Source organism: Salmo salar, unplaced genomic scaffold, assembly GCF_905237065.1.
Source record: "Salmo salar unplaced genomic scaffold, Ssal_v3.1, whole genome shotgun sequence".
NCBI lineage: Eukaryota > Metazoa > Chordata > Actinopteri > Salmoniformes > Salmonidae > Salmo > Salmo salar.
The window spans coordinates 1-13,773 of NW_025548927.1; the positions used below are offsets into that span (position 1 = coordinate 1).

The window sequence follows — 13,773 nt, forward strand, 5'->3', positions numbered from 1 at the left end:
GGTCTCTGATCCAGATATCAGTTAGTATAACAGGTAAACACAACCATAAAAGATACAATCACAACTACTGCCCTGCCCTCTCATGTTAACAGTTCACATCTCTTGACTTGAACTAGTCCATCTCAAGGTCTGATGGGTAATGATAGACTCCAGATGTGGAACACAGCCAGACTGAGATGGACCCACACCACATGAGGAAGTCACACATCATGACTTGAGTCTTAGAGGTGTTGATACAGCTGAATGACTGTTGTTTCAGTCAAAGTAACGTCATAAAGTATCTATCTGGTATCTGGTTCCTCATACAGACTGTTAATACTACACTTTATACCATGCATACTGGAGAAATATTACATATTATTCTATAATAATAATGTCACACAGTATTTTGTACACACACAAACACACGTATTGTCACGTCCTGACCAGTAAAAGGGGTCATTTGTCATTATAGTATGGTCAGGGCGTGGCAGGGGGTGTTTGTTTTGGGGTTTTGTTCTATGTTTTCTATTTCTGTTTAATTCTAGTTTTCTATTTCTATGTTGGGTTTTTGGCAGAACCTCCAATTAGAGGCAGCTGGTTGTCGTTGTCTCTAATTGGAGGCCATATTTAGTTGACGTTTGTTTCGATTGTGTTTTGTGGGTGGTTGTTTTCCGTATAGTCTATGTTGCCTTACGGAACTGTCGTGTGTGGTTTTGTTATTTTTGTTTAAGTGTTCACGTTACTTCAATAAATGAAGATGAGCACTCTTCACGCTGCGTCTTGGTCCCCTTTGTACGACCCGCGTTACACGTATGTGCAGTTCCACAGTGGTTGGCCAAGCAGTTGACACATCACTTGTCAAGTAGATGGAAACATTGTGGTTTCTACAGACATGAAAACTAACCCTCAGACCTGAAGTGATGTGAACCACTCTACTCTTTCTCAATCTCTCTGTTTGTCACTCTCTCTCTCTTCCCGCCTCTCACAGTACCAGGTCCAGCAACTGTCTGAAACCCAGGCCCCCCTTAACCCCTCAGTCCTCCCCTCAGACCTGAAACCCAGGCCCCCCTTAACCCCTCAGACCTCAAACCCAGGCCCCCTTAACCCCTCCCCTACAGAGCAGCAGCACTAGCTGAGTAAACCACAACCACACACATAGGACTATACATGATATACAATCATATGGACACACTCCCATATACACACATATATGTAAACATAAACATACATTGACCACTACTAATGTTGATAATTATGATATTATGATGTTGGTATTACAGTACTCGTATAAGAGTTAGTCACTGATTGGCTGAGAGGACACACTCAGTACACAGGAAACCCACACTGACTTCCTTTATGCTGTTGTCATGGTGTAGCTATTATTATATACTGCCTGACTACAGGTATAAAGGCCTACTTTAGGACTAACATTAGGTCTAATTACTGACAGGGATAAAGACCTATAGCCTTCTTTAGGTCTAACATTAGGCCTACTGCCTGGCTACAGGTATAAAGGCCTACTTTAGGTCTAACATTAGGCCTACTGCCTGACTACAGGTATAAAAGCCTACTTTAGGTCTAACATAAGGCCTACATCCTGACTGCAGGTATAAAAGCCTACTTTATGTCTAACATTAGGCATCCTTCCTAACTACAGGTATAAAGGTCTACTTTAGGTCTAACATTAGGCCTACTGCCTGACTACAGGTATAAAGGCCTACTTTAGGTCTAACATTAGGTCTACTGCCTGACTACAGGTATAAAGGCCTACTTTAGGTCTAACATTAGGCCTACTGCCTGACTACAGGTATAAAGGTCTACTTTAGGTCTAACATTAGGCCTACTGCCTGACTACAGGTATAAAGGTCTACTTTAGGTCTAACATTAGGCCTACTGCCTGACTACAGGTATAAAGACCTATAAGCCTACTTTAAGCCTCTGTATAAGTGTATTTTCTGGTTTAAAGGTCAACTCAGTCATCAAAATGTGCGTTTCTTTCTTCATAGAGTGTCTATAGGTCTCTTAAGGTGTTGCTATCTAAGGTGAACTCCTCAAAGCTGAATATTTTCCATTGACGTCACGTTGGTGTGAAACCTGTTTACCTCGATGCTAGACCCTCCTCTTCCTGTCACAACATGGGTTTCAGAGAAAAGGACCACAAGCTGAAAACTTTCCACTCGATCGAACCAATCGCTGCTCGTATGTCCTTTCATGGTAAAGTACATCGAGTCATGAACACGGAAATACGCAGCAAAGACCTTGTTACTCAAAGACCCAGCTACTCTCTGACAGTCACCATCAGACCACCAGACCACCAGATGGACAGGCTGTGTGTTTCTCTGATTGCATTCTTATGTGAGGAACTTTTTTACTGGGCCTTATAGCTGGATGATAGATGATTTCTTTATGTGGTTTTATGGTTGACCAGATTTGTTATCTTATTATTGTGATATTGTGGTGACTGTGGTAAAGACATGATGTTTATATTTTCATATGACATTCTGTGATTCATCCTAACACTGTTCCTCTGCTACCTGTAGGTGCTGTTTCCTCCAGTCAGTTTATCCTAACACTGTTCCTCTGTTACCTGTAGGTGCTGTTTCCTCCAGTCAGTTCATCCTAACACTGTTCCTCTGCTACCTGTAGGTGCTGTTTCCTCCAGTCAGTTCATCCTAACACTGTTCCTCTGTTACCTGTAGGTGCTGTTTCCTCCAGTCAGGATGGGATATCTGCAGCAGAGGTGGAGCTGAGAGTCAGACCAGGAGACAACATCACTCTCTACTGTGACTGTAACATAACTTCTGGAGTATACATTATGTGGTATAGGAACTGTTCTCACAACTACCAGCCTCCTCTAGTTATTTCAACTAAGTTGTTAAGTTCCATCTCTCTCCCTGGATATAATGTGGTGTGGAACCCCTCTAACAACTCCTATGATCTACTGATTGAGAACATCACTGAATCTGACCTGGGACTCTACTACTGTGGGACTATGGGGAACAAGGTAGTGGATGATGGAGGTAAAGGAGGAATTAAACAGAAAGAGTTGTACCACTATGGAAACATCAGCACTAGGATTTCACTTGGTAAGAACAGTTATTATTCTGTCTTTATCTTCTGGCTGTATCTTTGGTATTATTAATATTGTATCAGTATTGGTGTGTCTGGTTTCCTTGAATGAGAGGAGGTTGAGTTATAAGGAACGTCAAAGAAACTGTATCCTATTTTGAATTAATAATTTGTGGTTGATCAAGTGCATATAATGTCCCCTCAAATTCATGTTTAACCAACCAGGAGTCATTATTAACAACAGATTATTGACACGGCCTTGATTGTTTCTAAGAGTGTAGTTATGTTTTGTCCAGACACCAGTCCTCCTGAGCCCTCCTCCTCCTCCCCTCCTCCTGTAGACTGTGGTCTGTGTTGGATGTTGCTGTTCAGTCTGTGTCCTGTGTCTGCTCTCCTCTCCTCTCTCCTCTCCTCCGCCTGTTTCTACTCCTTCTGCAGAACAACAGGTAAACTCACTCTCTCAGTCAAGATTCACTTATCACTCATTCATGTTTTAAGTCTGGTTACTACTAATCAGTCTAACATATTATTTAAATAATTACCTATGATTTTAACCTTATTATTTTGACTACAATATGTAAACATCTAATAACTTTTAACTGATATGTTGCAGTTTAACCTCAAACTTGGTGTTTTAATGGTGATAACACTTCCTCTGCAGCTCCAACTGAGACTCAGGTTCCTCTGAACAGGACCACCACCAGGGGAAGTGACAGCAGAGAGCAGACTACAGTCAAAGTGGGTGTTGTAGTTATATTTTGGGAAGCCATCTTGATTTGTAGTCCACGTGTTTGGAAACCCTACCCTATTCACATAGTATTTTTTCAATGGCATTTATAATAATTAAAAACAGAAGATAGATAGCAACAAAACATATTATATGATCTTAATGTTTATATTTCAATAAGATTAACAGAATATTTAAATAACATCTCTCTCTCTCCTTCTGACTCTCTCTGCCTCTTTTTCTGTCTCTCTCTCTCTGTCTCTCAGGAGGAAGGAGACTTGTGTTACGCCTCGTTGGATATCCGTCAGGGACAGAGGAGACCAAAGAAGAAGAAGAGAACCACGAACTCTGACTTCAGTACCTACTCAGCCATCAATACCAGCAGAGTGTGAGACCTATACCATCCATCAATACCAGCAGAGTGAGACCTATACCATCCATCAATACCAGCAGAGTGAGACCTATACCAACCATCAATACCAGCAGAGTGTGAGACCTATACCATCCATCAATACCAGCAGAGTGTGAGACCTATACCATCCATCAATACCAGCAGAGAGTGAGACCTATACCAACCATCAATACCAGCAGAGTGTGAGACCTATACCATCCATCAATACCAGCAGAGTGTGAGACCTATACCATCCATCAATACCAGCAGAGAGTGAGACCTGTACCATCCATCAATACCAGCAGAGTGAGACCTATACCATCCATCAATACCAGCAGAGTGTGAGACCTATACCAGCCATCAATACCAGCAGAGTGTGAGACCTATACCATCCATCAATACCAGCAGAGTGAGACCTATACCAGTCATCAATACCAGCAGAGTGTGAGACCTATACCATCCATCAATACCAGCAGAGTGAGACCTATACCATCCATCAATACCAGCAGAGTTTGAGACCTATACCATCCATCAATACCAGCAGAGTGTGAGACCTATACCATCCATCAATACAAGCAGAGTGAGACCTATACCAGCCATCATTACCAGCAGAGTGAGACCTATACCATCCATCAATACCAGCAGAGTGAGACCTATACCAGCCATCAATACCAGCAGAGTGTGAGACCTATACCATCCATCAATACCAGCAAAGTGAGACCTATACCATCCAACAATACCAGCAGAGTGTGACCTATACCATCCATCAATACCAGCAGAGTGAGACCTATACCATCCATCAATACCAGCAAAGTGAGACCTATACCATCCATCAATACCAGCAAAGTGAGACCTATACCATCCATCAATACCAGCAGAGTGTGAGACCTATACCATCCATCAATACCAGCAGAGTGTGAGACCTATACCATCCATCAATACCAGCAGAGTGTGAGACCTATACCAGCCATCAATACCAGCAGAGTGTGAGACCTATACCATCCATCAATACCAGCAGAGTGTGAGACCTATACCATCCATCAATACCAGCAGAGTGAGACCTATACCATCCATCAATACCAGCAGAGTGTGAGACCTATACCATCCATCAATACCATCATCATATGATAGGACAGAGTTAGATAGACCTATACACCATTACAGCATTAGTTGTGAGGACAAAGTTTTTAATACTTTATGTTTCTATGGAATATTTTAAACTTCCAATCTCTCTCTCAATGCATGAAAATGAGGCCTGATGTTTTTTACGAGTCCTTAAAAAAAAGTTATTTTTGTGTTTTTTACATTTGTCTGTACCCTTTTGGTTTTTACTTTTTAATAATGATAACAGGGATTTTTAAAGGTGGAATCCTTAATGATGAAACCAGCACATCTAATATTACAGCAACAAAGAGGTTACTGCAAACAACAAACAGTTTTTTCCCTCAAATATCATTGTACGTGCGATGGAACAGCAGAATATGTACTGCAGTTTTTTGGTTCATGCTGCTCAACGCAACTCCTACCTTTCGTCCACAAAACAAAAAACAATAACAAATGTGCGGACAGTGGCGCTGTTTCCACTGATGCGGATTCCATTTTTCAAGTGTTGTTTTTAACCCTAAAAAGTTTCAAGATTTTTGGGGCATAAAGCGGGGGTCATTTTGGACCCCAAATTAGTAATTATTGCAAAGGGACACTGTACGTCAAGCACCTACACTTTTTATTTAATTAACCTTTTGTAACACAAGTAAATGGTTTAAATTCCCCCAAAATAAGCCTTTTTTTAATCACATTTCTAGTCTAATTTGATGTTTCACAATATACGTTTTTGTATGTTTTTCATGTTTTGAACATGCATTTTGATCAATTTCATCCATAGTCACTTATGAACATTTGTCTGTTATTCATTCAAAATGTTGTGTTTCTGTAGTACTCAGAGGCTGACCCACCGGTACGACCTAATATGACCACCGATATAGGTGATATGTGCGCCGGGGCCATCTGACTGGGGTGGCTCTATATCTTTTCAGGTACATCGACAGGTAACTGCCAAAATAAAGGAAACACCAACACAAAGTGTTTTAATAGGGCGTATATGGTTTAAATAGTTTTTATGCTCCTCAAACCATTCAGTAGCCAATGCTTTCAGTAGACTTTGTATTCCTAAATTTACTCAAATGTTTCCATTATTTTGGCAGTCACCAGTACCTCTGTACCAAATGTGGTGCTTTTATCACAAAATGTACTATTGAGCTGATATGTACTATTGATATGTACTATTGTACTATTGTACTATTGAGCAAATACATCTAAAAAGCGTAGTTGCACCACCAGTACACAAAAGAGAGATTATTTTTCATTCCTCCATATTAACACAGAAATCATCAGGTAAATTGTGTTTGTCATTAACTAGGTGTTTGACAAAGTTCTACAATTTCGAAGGATAAAAAAAAGAATTGAGTTCGAAATTTGAACATTTTTTTACCCATTGGGGTCAAGATTGACACCTGTTGATTAAATAGCTCTTGTTATAGTTTTAAATATAAATGTTGTTATTTCGTTGGAATTATTTTTTATAGTGTATTGATGTTTTAATTTCACACTGAATAAACATTGATTTCATTATATTTAATTAAAAAAAATATTGTTTCACTGCTTGTCCTATGTTCTCTTCCACTTCCAGGTCATGCCAATCAGTCTTGCAACCTTTCAGAGGTTGGTGTTAAGGAGTGTGGAGGGTGTGGCTAGATATAAACAGGGTGTGTCTTGGATGCCCAGAGGGTGTGGCTTGAGAGGAAGACAAGGTCATGCTATTCGGTTTGATAAACGCTCCAGCAACCTTTCAGAGGTTTCTATTTGAGCGTGTGGCTAAGAGGCTAGGGGTGTGTCTTGGGGCAAAGCGGTGTCTTTTGAACATTAAGGGGGTGTGGTTTAGATACTAAGGGGTGTGTTTTGGAGGAAAATGGGTGCGGTATGGATGCTGAAAGGGTGTGGCTTTAGAGGAAGACAGAGATGCTGAACAGAACAACCACAGTTTCCATGGTTTCATACAAACACCTAGCCTATCGTTAACCTGTTAGGGCTAGGGGGCAGTATTGACACGGCCGGATAAAAAACGTACCCGATTTAATCTGGTTACTACTCCTGCCCAGTAACTAGAATATGCATATAATTATTGGCTTTGGATAGAAAACACCCTAAAGTTTCTAAAACTGTTTGAATGGTGTCTGTGAGTATAACAGAACTCAAATGGCAGGCCAAAACCTGTGAAGATTCCATGCAGGAAGTGGCCTGTCTGACAAGTTGTCTTTCATCTTGGCTGTTTTTATTGAAGACTGAGGATCTTTGCTCTAACGTGACACTTCCTACGGCTCCCATAGGCTCTCAGAGCCCGGGAAAAAGCTGAACGATATCGAGGCAGCCTCTGGCTGAAACACATTATCGCTTTTGGCAAGTGGCCGATCAGAGTACTATGGGCTTAGGCGCATGCCCGAGTCGACCGAATGCTTTATTTTCTTTCGTCTGTTTACCTAAACGCAGATTCCCGGTCGGAATATTATCGCTTTTTTATGAGAAAAATGGCATAAAAATTGATTTTAAACAGCGGTTGACATGCTTCGAAGTACGGTAATGGAATATTTAGAATTTTTTTGTCACGAATTGCGCCATGCTCGTCACCCTTATTTACCCTTTCGGATAGTGTCTTGAACGCATACGAACAAAACGCCGCTGTTTGGATATAACTATGGATTATTTTGAACCAAACCAACATTTGTTATTGAAGTAGAAGTCCTGGGAGTGCATTCTGACGAAGACAGCAAAGGTAATAACATTTTTCTTATAGTAAATCTGACTTTGGTGAGTGCTAAACTTGCTGGGTGTCTAAATAGCTAGCCCTGTGATGCCAGGCTATCTACTGAGAATATTGCAAAATGTGCTTTCACCGAAAAGCTATTTTAAAATCGGACATATCGAGTGCATAGAGGAGTTCTGTATCTATAATTCTTAAAATAATTGTTATGCTTTTTGTGAACGTTTATCGTGAGTAATTTAGTAAATTCACCGGCAGTGTTCGGTGGGAATGCTAGTCACATGCTAGTCACATGCTAATGTAAAAAGCTGGTTTTTGATATAAATATGAACTTAATTGAACAAAACATGCATGTATTGTATAACATAATGTCCTAGGGTTGTCATCTGATGAAGATCATCAAAGGTTAGTGCTGCATTTAGCTGTGGTTTGGGTTTATGTGACATTATATGCTAGCTTGAAAAATGGGTGTCTGATTATTTCTGGCTGGGTACTCTGCTGACATAATCTAATGTTTTGCTTTCGTTGTAAAGCCTTTTTGAAATCGGACAGTGTGGTTAGATTAACGAGAGTCTTGTCTTTAAAATGGTGTAAAATAGTCATATGTTTGAAAAATTGAAGTTTTTGCATTTCTTAGGTTTTTGAATAACGCGCCACGGGATTACACTGGCTGTTACGTAGGTGGGACGATTTGGTGCCACCTACCCTAGAGAGGTTAAAGTTTACTGAAAGTAGCTCAGTAAAGCTTTTAACCACATTCTCAAAAGAGTTACACAACAAGTCAAGTTAATTATACCACAGAACAATATAATCTTTGATTAGAAAATATATTTATTACAGGTATATTCACCAAATACATCAGTAGCTGAATCTAAAACAGAAAACCAATTTGCTCTGGAGGCCACCACCTAGTGGGCTCAGGGATCCTAACCAGCAACCCTTCGGTTACTGGTCCAACGCTCTTCACCTGAGCTGATCTGGGTCCTGGTGGTGATCTCCAGAACTCTGTTTCTGCTCCTCATTCCTGATGCCTTCCTGACTGTGGTCTGATCTGGGTCCTGGTGGTGGCCTCCAAAGCTCTGTTTCTGCTCCTCATTCCCGCTGCCTTCCTGACTGTGGTCTGATCTGGGTCCTGGTGGTGGCCTCCAAAGCTCTGTTTCTGCTCCTCATTCCCGCTGCCTTCCTGACTGTGGTCTGATCTGGGTCCTGGTGGTGGCCTCCAAAGCTCTGTTTCTGCTCCTCATTCCCGCTGCCTTCCTGACTGTGGTCTGATCTGGGTCCTGGTGGGGGCCTCCAAAGCTCTGTTTCTGCTCCTCATTCCTGATGCCTTCTGGTTTGGAAAAATACATGGTGGGTCAGGACTAGTCTGCTACTCATATCAGTTTGTGTTTTAACTCAGTACACTGGCTGGGACTTCCAGTTTTACCTGTTGTGTTGTGTTGTTGTTTTGATTAAAATCAGGATCCTGTGGGAAGATGATGAAGGAAAATAACCAGAGACCAGTCATTCTCCATGACACCACTGTAGTTGTTATGTCCCCTGAGAGACCAGTCATCCTCCATGACACCACTGTAGTTGTTATGTCCCCTGAGAGACCAGTCATCCTCCATGACACCACTGTAGTTGTTATGTCCCCTGAGAGACCAGTCATTCTACATGACACCACTGTAGTTGTTATGTCCCCTGAGAGACCAGTCATTCTCCATGACACCACTGTAGTTGTTATGTCCCCTGAGAGACCAGAGTCCAGTCATTCTCCATGACACCACTGTAGTTATGTCCCCTGAGAGACCAGAGACCAGTCATTCTCCATGACACCACTGTAGTTGTTATGTCCCCTGAGAGACCAGTCATTCTCCATGACACCACTGTAGTTGTTATGTCCCCTGAGAGACCAGTCATTCTCCATGACACCACTGTAGTTGTTATGTCCCCTGAGAGACCAGTCATTCTCCATGACACCACTGTAGTTGTTATGTCCCCTGAGAGACCAGAGTCCAGTCATTCTCCATGACACCACTGTAGTTGTTATGTCCCCTGAGAGACCAGAGACAAGTCATTCTCCATGACACCACTGTAGTTGTTATGTCCCCTGAGAGACCAGAGACAAGTCATTCTCCATGACACCACTGTAGTTGTTGTGTCCCCTGAGAGACCAGTCAACTGCTTTTCTACACATCCACTGACGTCAGCTTTTATAAAAGTATGCATCAATGAATTTCCAATATCCACTTTTTTTTATTAAGCTTTTTTAAGACATATAAACATGTACAACCATTTGTTTGACAATACTGTGTTTTTAAAGAAATCTGTGGTTAATATGGGATTTACATTGGTGACATTTTGCCAGTGTTGTAAAGTATTTAAGTACAGACTCACTAAACCCAAATACTTTTTTTGTAAATTATTCCTGAGTGTTGCAGTGTCACCCTGGTTATCTCCCCCCCAATGAAAATTGTGCCTTCTGGTTTGCTTAATATAAGCAATTTTAAAATATTTATACTTTTACTTTTGATACTTTTAAAACCTAATACTTTTTTACTTTTACTCAAGTAGAATTTTACTCTGTGTCTTTCACTTCTCCTGGAGTCATTTTCTATCAATGTATCTTTACTTTTACTCAAGAATGACAATTAGGTACTTTTTCCACCACTGCATTTTGCTTTGTAATAGCTATCTTTTAAAACAAAATTCTTGATTTTACAAAGATTGTATTGTTCTGTGGTATAACTTGATTTGACTGTTCAACTCTATGGAGAATGTTGTTGGAATCTTTACTGAGCTGCTGACAAACATCTTCAAACAGGTAGAAACTGTTGTGGTTCTCCTCGTCATCTCTGTTACCCTCTAAAACACACCCTCTTACCCTCTAAACCACAGCCTCAACATCTAAACCACACCCTCAACATCTAAACCACACCCTCTTAGCCTCTGCAACACACCCTTTGTGTGTGTGTGTGTGTGTGTGTATGCCTGCCTGCCTGCCTGCCTGCCTGCCTGCGTGTGTGTGTGCAAAGTGCATGCTTAGGTGAGTCTGTGGTTGATTCAGCTCTGCTGCTGCTCAGTGTGGGCTGGAGGCTGGAGGCGTAGGAGGCTTGCAGAAAACCACAACTGTTTCCACTGGCTTTATGACCTGTTTGGTCTTAGCAAGTGATAAGATGAGACAGTACATCAATACCATTCAATGTCCTCAGTAGAAGTAGTATTAAAGGGAATGTATGAAGGGTCAGACAACCAGATAGCAACTTAAACTCGTTGTCTTGAGTGAGACATCATCCAGCACCAATCGCCACCTATACTGTATGTGGTCTGAACAGACATGGGTTCAAATACTATTTGAAATCATTTCAAGTACTTAAATTGGTGCTTGATTGAGCTTGCCTGGCTAAACGGACCAATAGAACGGTCTCAAACCGCAACCATCTGTAACTCCAGGCAGGCCAGAGCAAACGCTCAAGGTATTTGAAAGATTTCAACTAGTATCTGAACCCAGGTGTGGTGTGAGCTTCCTACATGGGTGACTAAACGAGCATCAAGAGGTTCAACAAAAGTGTTAAATGATGATGGCCTCCTACACATAGAGATGGGTAGAGGGCACTTGTTGACACAAAGCCTGTTGAAGAAGTCCACGGAGGCCATGATGGCAGAAGCTAGGGCAGGGCCCTCTTTCTAACTCTATGCTCCTACGCTGGAGTGGAAATACCCCTCTGCTATGCTACTCTCAGACAGTCTCCACCAGACCCTAGGATGGGTAGGCTGTTTATCGCTCTGATCACACTGTTAAGTGAGTAAACTTTTACATTATTGGTCTATATTGATCAATTTGAGATGAAAACATATGGTTCTCCATTCTTTCACTGTAAAAATTAGATGTGTTATTTTAAGTTATTTTTGACAGAGTCCAATCTGAGGTCTCTTCTGTGTATTGTAGGCCAATGATCTGCATAGCAGAGCATGTGTATTGTAAATGGACTTGTTTTTTAGTCTTTAACATTGTTGTAGTTTCATAGCGTTCATCATAACACTGTTCCTCTGCTACCTGTAGGTGCTGTTTCCTCCAGTCAGTTCATCCTAACACTGTTCCTCTGTTACCTGTAGGTGCTGTTTCCTCCAGTCAGTTCATCCTAACACTGTTCCTCTGCTACCTGTAGGTGCTGTTTCCTCCAGTCAGTTCATCCTAACACTGTTCCTCTGCTACCTGTAGGTGCAGTTTCCTCCAGTCAGTTCATCCTAACACTGTTCCTCTGCTACCTGTAGGTGCTGTTTCCTCCAGTCAGTTCATCCTAACACTGTTCCTCTGCTACCTGTAGGTGCTGTTTCCTCCAGTCAGTTCATCCTAACACTGTTCCTCTGCTACCTGTAGGTGCTGTTTCCTCCAGTCAGGATGGGATCTCTGGAACAGAGGTGGAGCTGAGAGTCAGACCAGGAGACAACGTTGTTCTTCACTGTGACATCAGACACAACATAGAAACAGTCTGGATCAGAAACTGTTCTCGTGGGAGTGAAACGTGTGAGGTTTCTGTCTTCAAGTCGCTAATGATCCCTGTCCCACGCTTCACTTTCCTATGGAGGCGGTCTCTGAGATTCAATGACTTGCTGATTGAGAACATCACTGAGTCTGACCTGGGACTGTACTACTGCGCCACCATGGGGACAGAAGAGCAGAAGAGATCCGACGGGGCTGTATATTACCTGGAGGTCTATCGCTATGGAAACATCACCACTAGGATTTCCTTTGGTGAGAACAAACTCCTTTCTTTTTACATGTTTCTGTTTTATCGATTGGTTTCATTTGGAAAAAGTCTAGAAAGTGTATAAATGTCTTTATGTGACTAAAATTGATGGAGGAACATTTATTTAACCTTTGTATCATCATAAGATTTTTACTGTCAACAATATCAGTGTAAACACAATATTTCCATTTCCCTTGGTGTAATGTAGAAAGGACATACTGATTGATAGGTCTGAAAATAACACAGAAAGTTGCCCACTGATAATGTACCTCACCATTAAACAGAGAACATCCAGGACAACCCTGACCCTGAATGTGGTCTGAGCTGGGTCCTGGTACTGGCCTCCAAATCTCTGTTCCTGCTCCTCATTCCTGCTGCCTTCTGGGTCGGAAAAATACACAGTGAGTCAGGGGGACATTGGGGGCTACATACCTACTGATATCAGTTAGTTTTGTTATGTATCAAATACACAGTGAGTCAGCAGGACATTGGTGGATACATGCCTACTGATATCAGTTAGTTTTGTTATGTATCAAATACACAGTGAGTCAGCAGGACATTGGGGGATACATGCCTACTGATATCAGTTAGTTTTGTTATGTATCAAATACACAGTGAGTCAGCAGGACATTGGGGGCTACATGCCTACTGATATCAGTTAGTTTTGTTATGTATCAAGGTGTTTGTCATGATAGCAGTTGATGTTATTCTTCAATAACACAGACCCCAAAGCAAATCAGGGGGAGAAAAAGTGGTTTATTCAAAGAGAAGGAATCATAGATGTTATTCTGGGAAGTAGATGGTCATTCTTCCCTGTCCTAGCTAGCCTGTGGTCGACCAATTAGAATTCCTTGCAGTAAAATTGGGCCAATGGCCAAATAACAAGTATCCTGTTTCAGGCTCAACGTATAGACGATTTGGACCAATGAAAACTTGACATGTAGCTATGAGTCCCAGACTGAAATCCCTACACAGATGTTGAACTGAAAAATAACTATTTCCATTGATCATTCATGCCCCATTGACCTCTAGTCCTCTGTGTTGTGTATTATCTTAC

General features: G+C 41.5%; 1 protein-coding gene across 1 annotated transcript; it reads left to right on the plus strand.

The window, feature by feature from the left end:
- Positions 1 to 2,295: 2,295 nt before the first annotated feature.
- On the plus strand, positions 2,296 to 4,271 carry LOC123734138 (uncharacterized). The gene is made up of 5 exons (XM_045712880.1): positions 2,296 to 2,337; positions 2,682 to 3,068; positions 3,348 to 3,497; positions 3,713 to 3,789; positions 4,045 to 4,271. Exons 1-5 carry the CDS (start codon positions 2,301 to 2,303, stop codon positions 4,168 to 4,170), a joined length of 777 nt encoding a protein of 258 aa, XP_045568836.1. The 5' UTR covers positions 2,296 to 2,300; the 3' UTR covers positions 4,171 to 4,271.
- The last annotated feature ends 9,502 nt before the right edge of the window (positions 4,272 to 13,773 follow it).

Coding starts and splice junctions, on each gene's coding strand:
- LOC123734138 (XM_045712880.1), top strand. CDS start 2,301: ATGGACAGGCTGTGTGTTTCTCTGATTGCATTCTTAT. Junction 3,069..3,347: donor CAGCACTAGGATTTCACTTG/GTAAGAACAGTT, acceptor TGTTTTGTCCAG/ACACCAGTCCTCCTGAGCCC. Junction 3,498..3,712: donor CTCCTTCTGCAGAACAACAG/GTAAACTCACTC, acceptor CTTCCTCTGCAG/CTCCAACTGAGACTCAGGTT.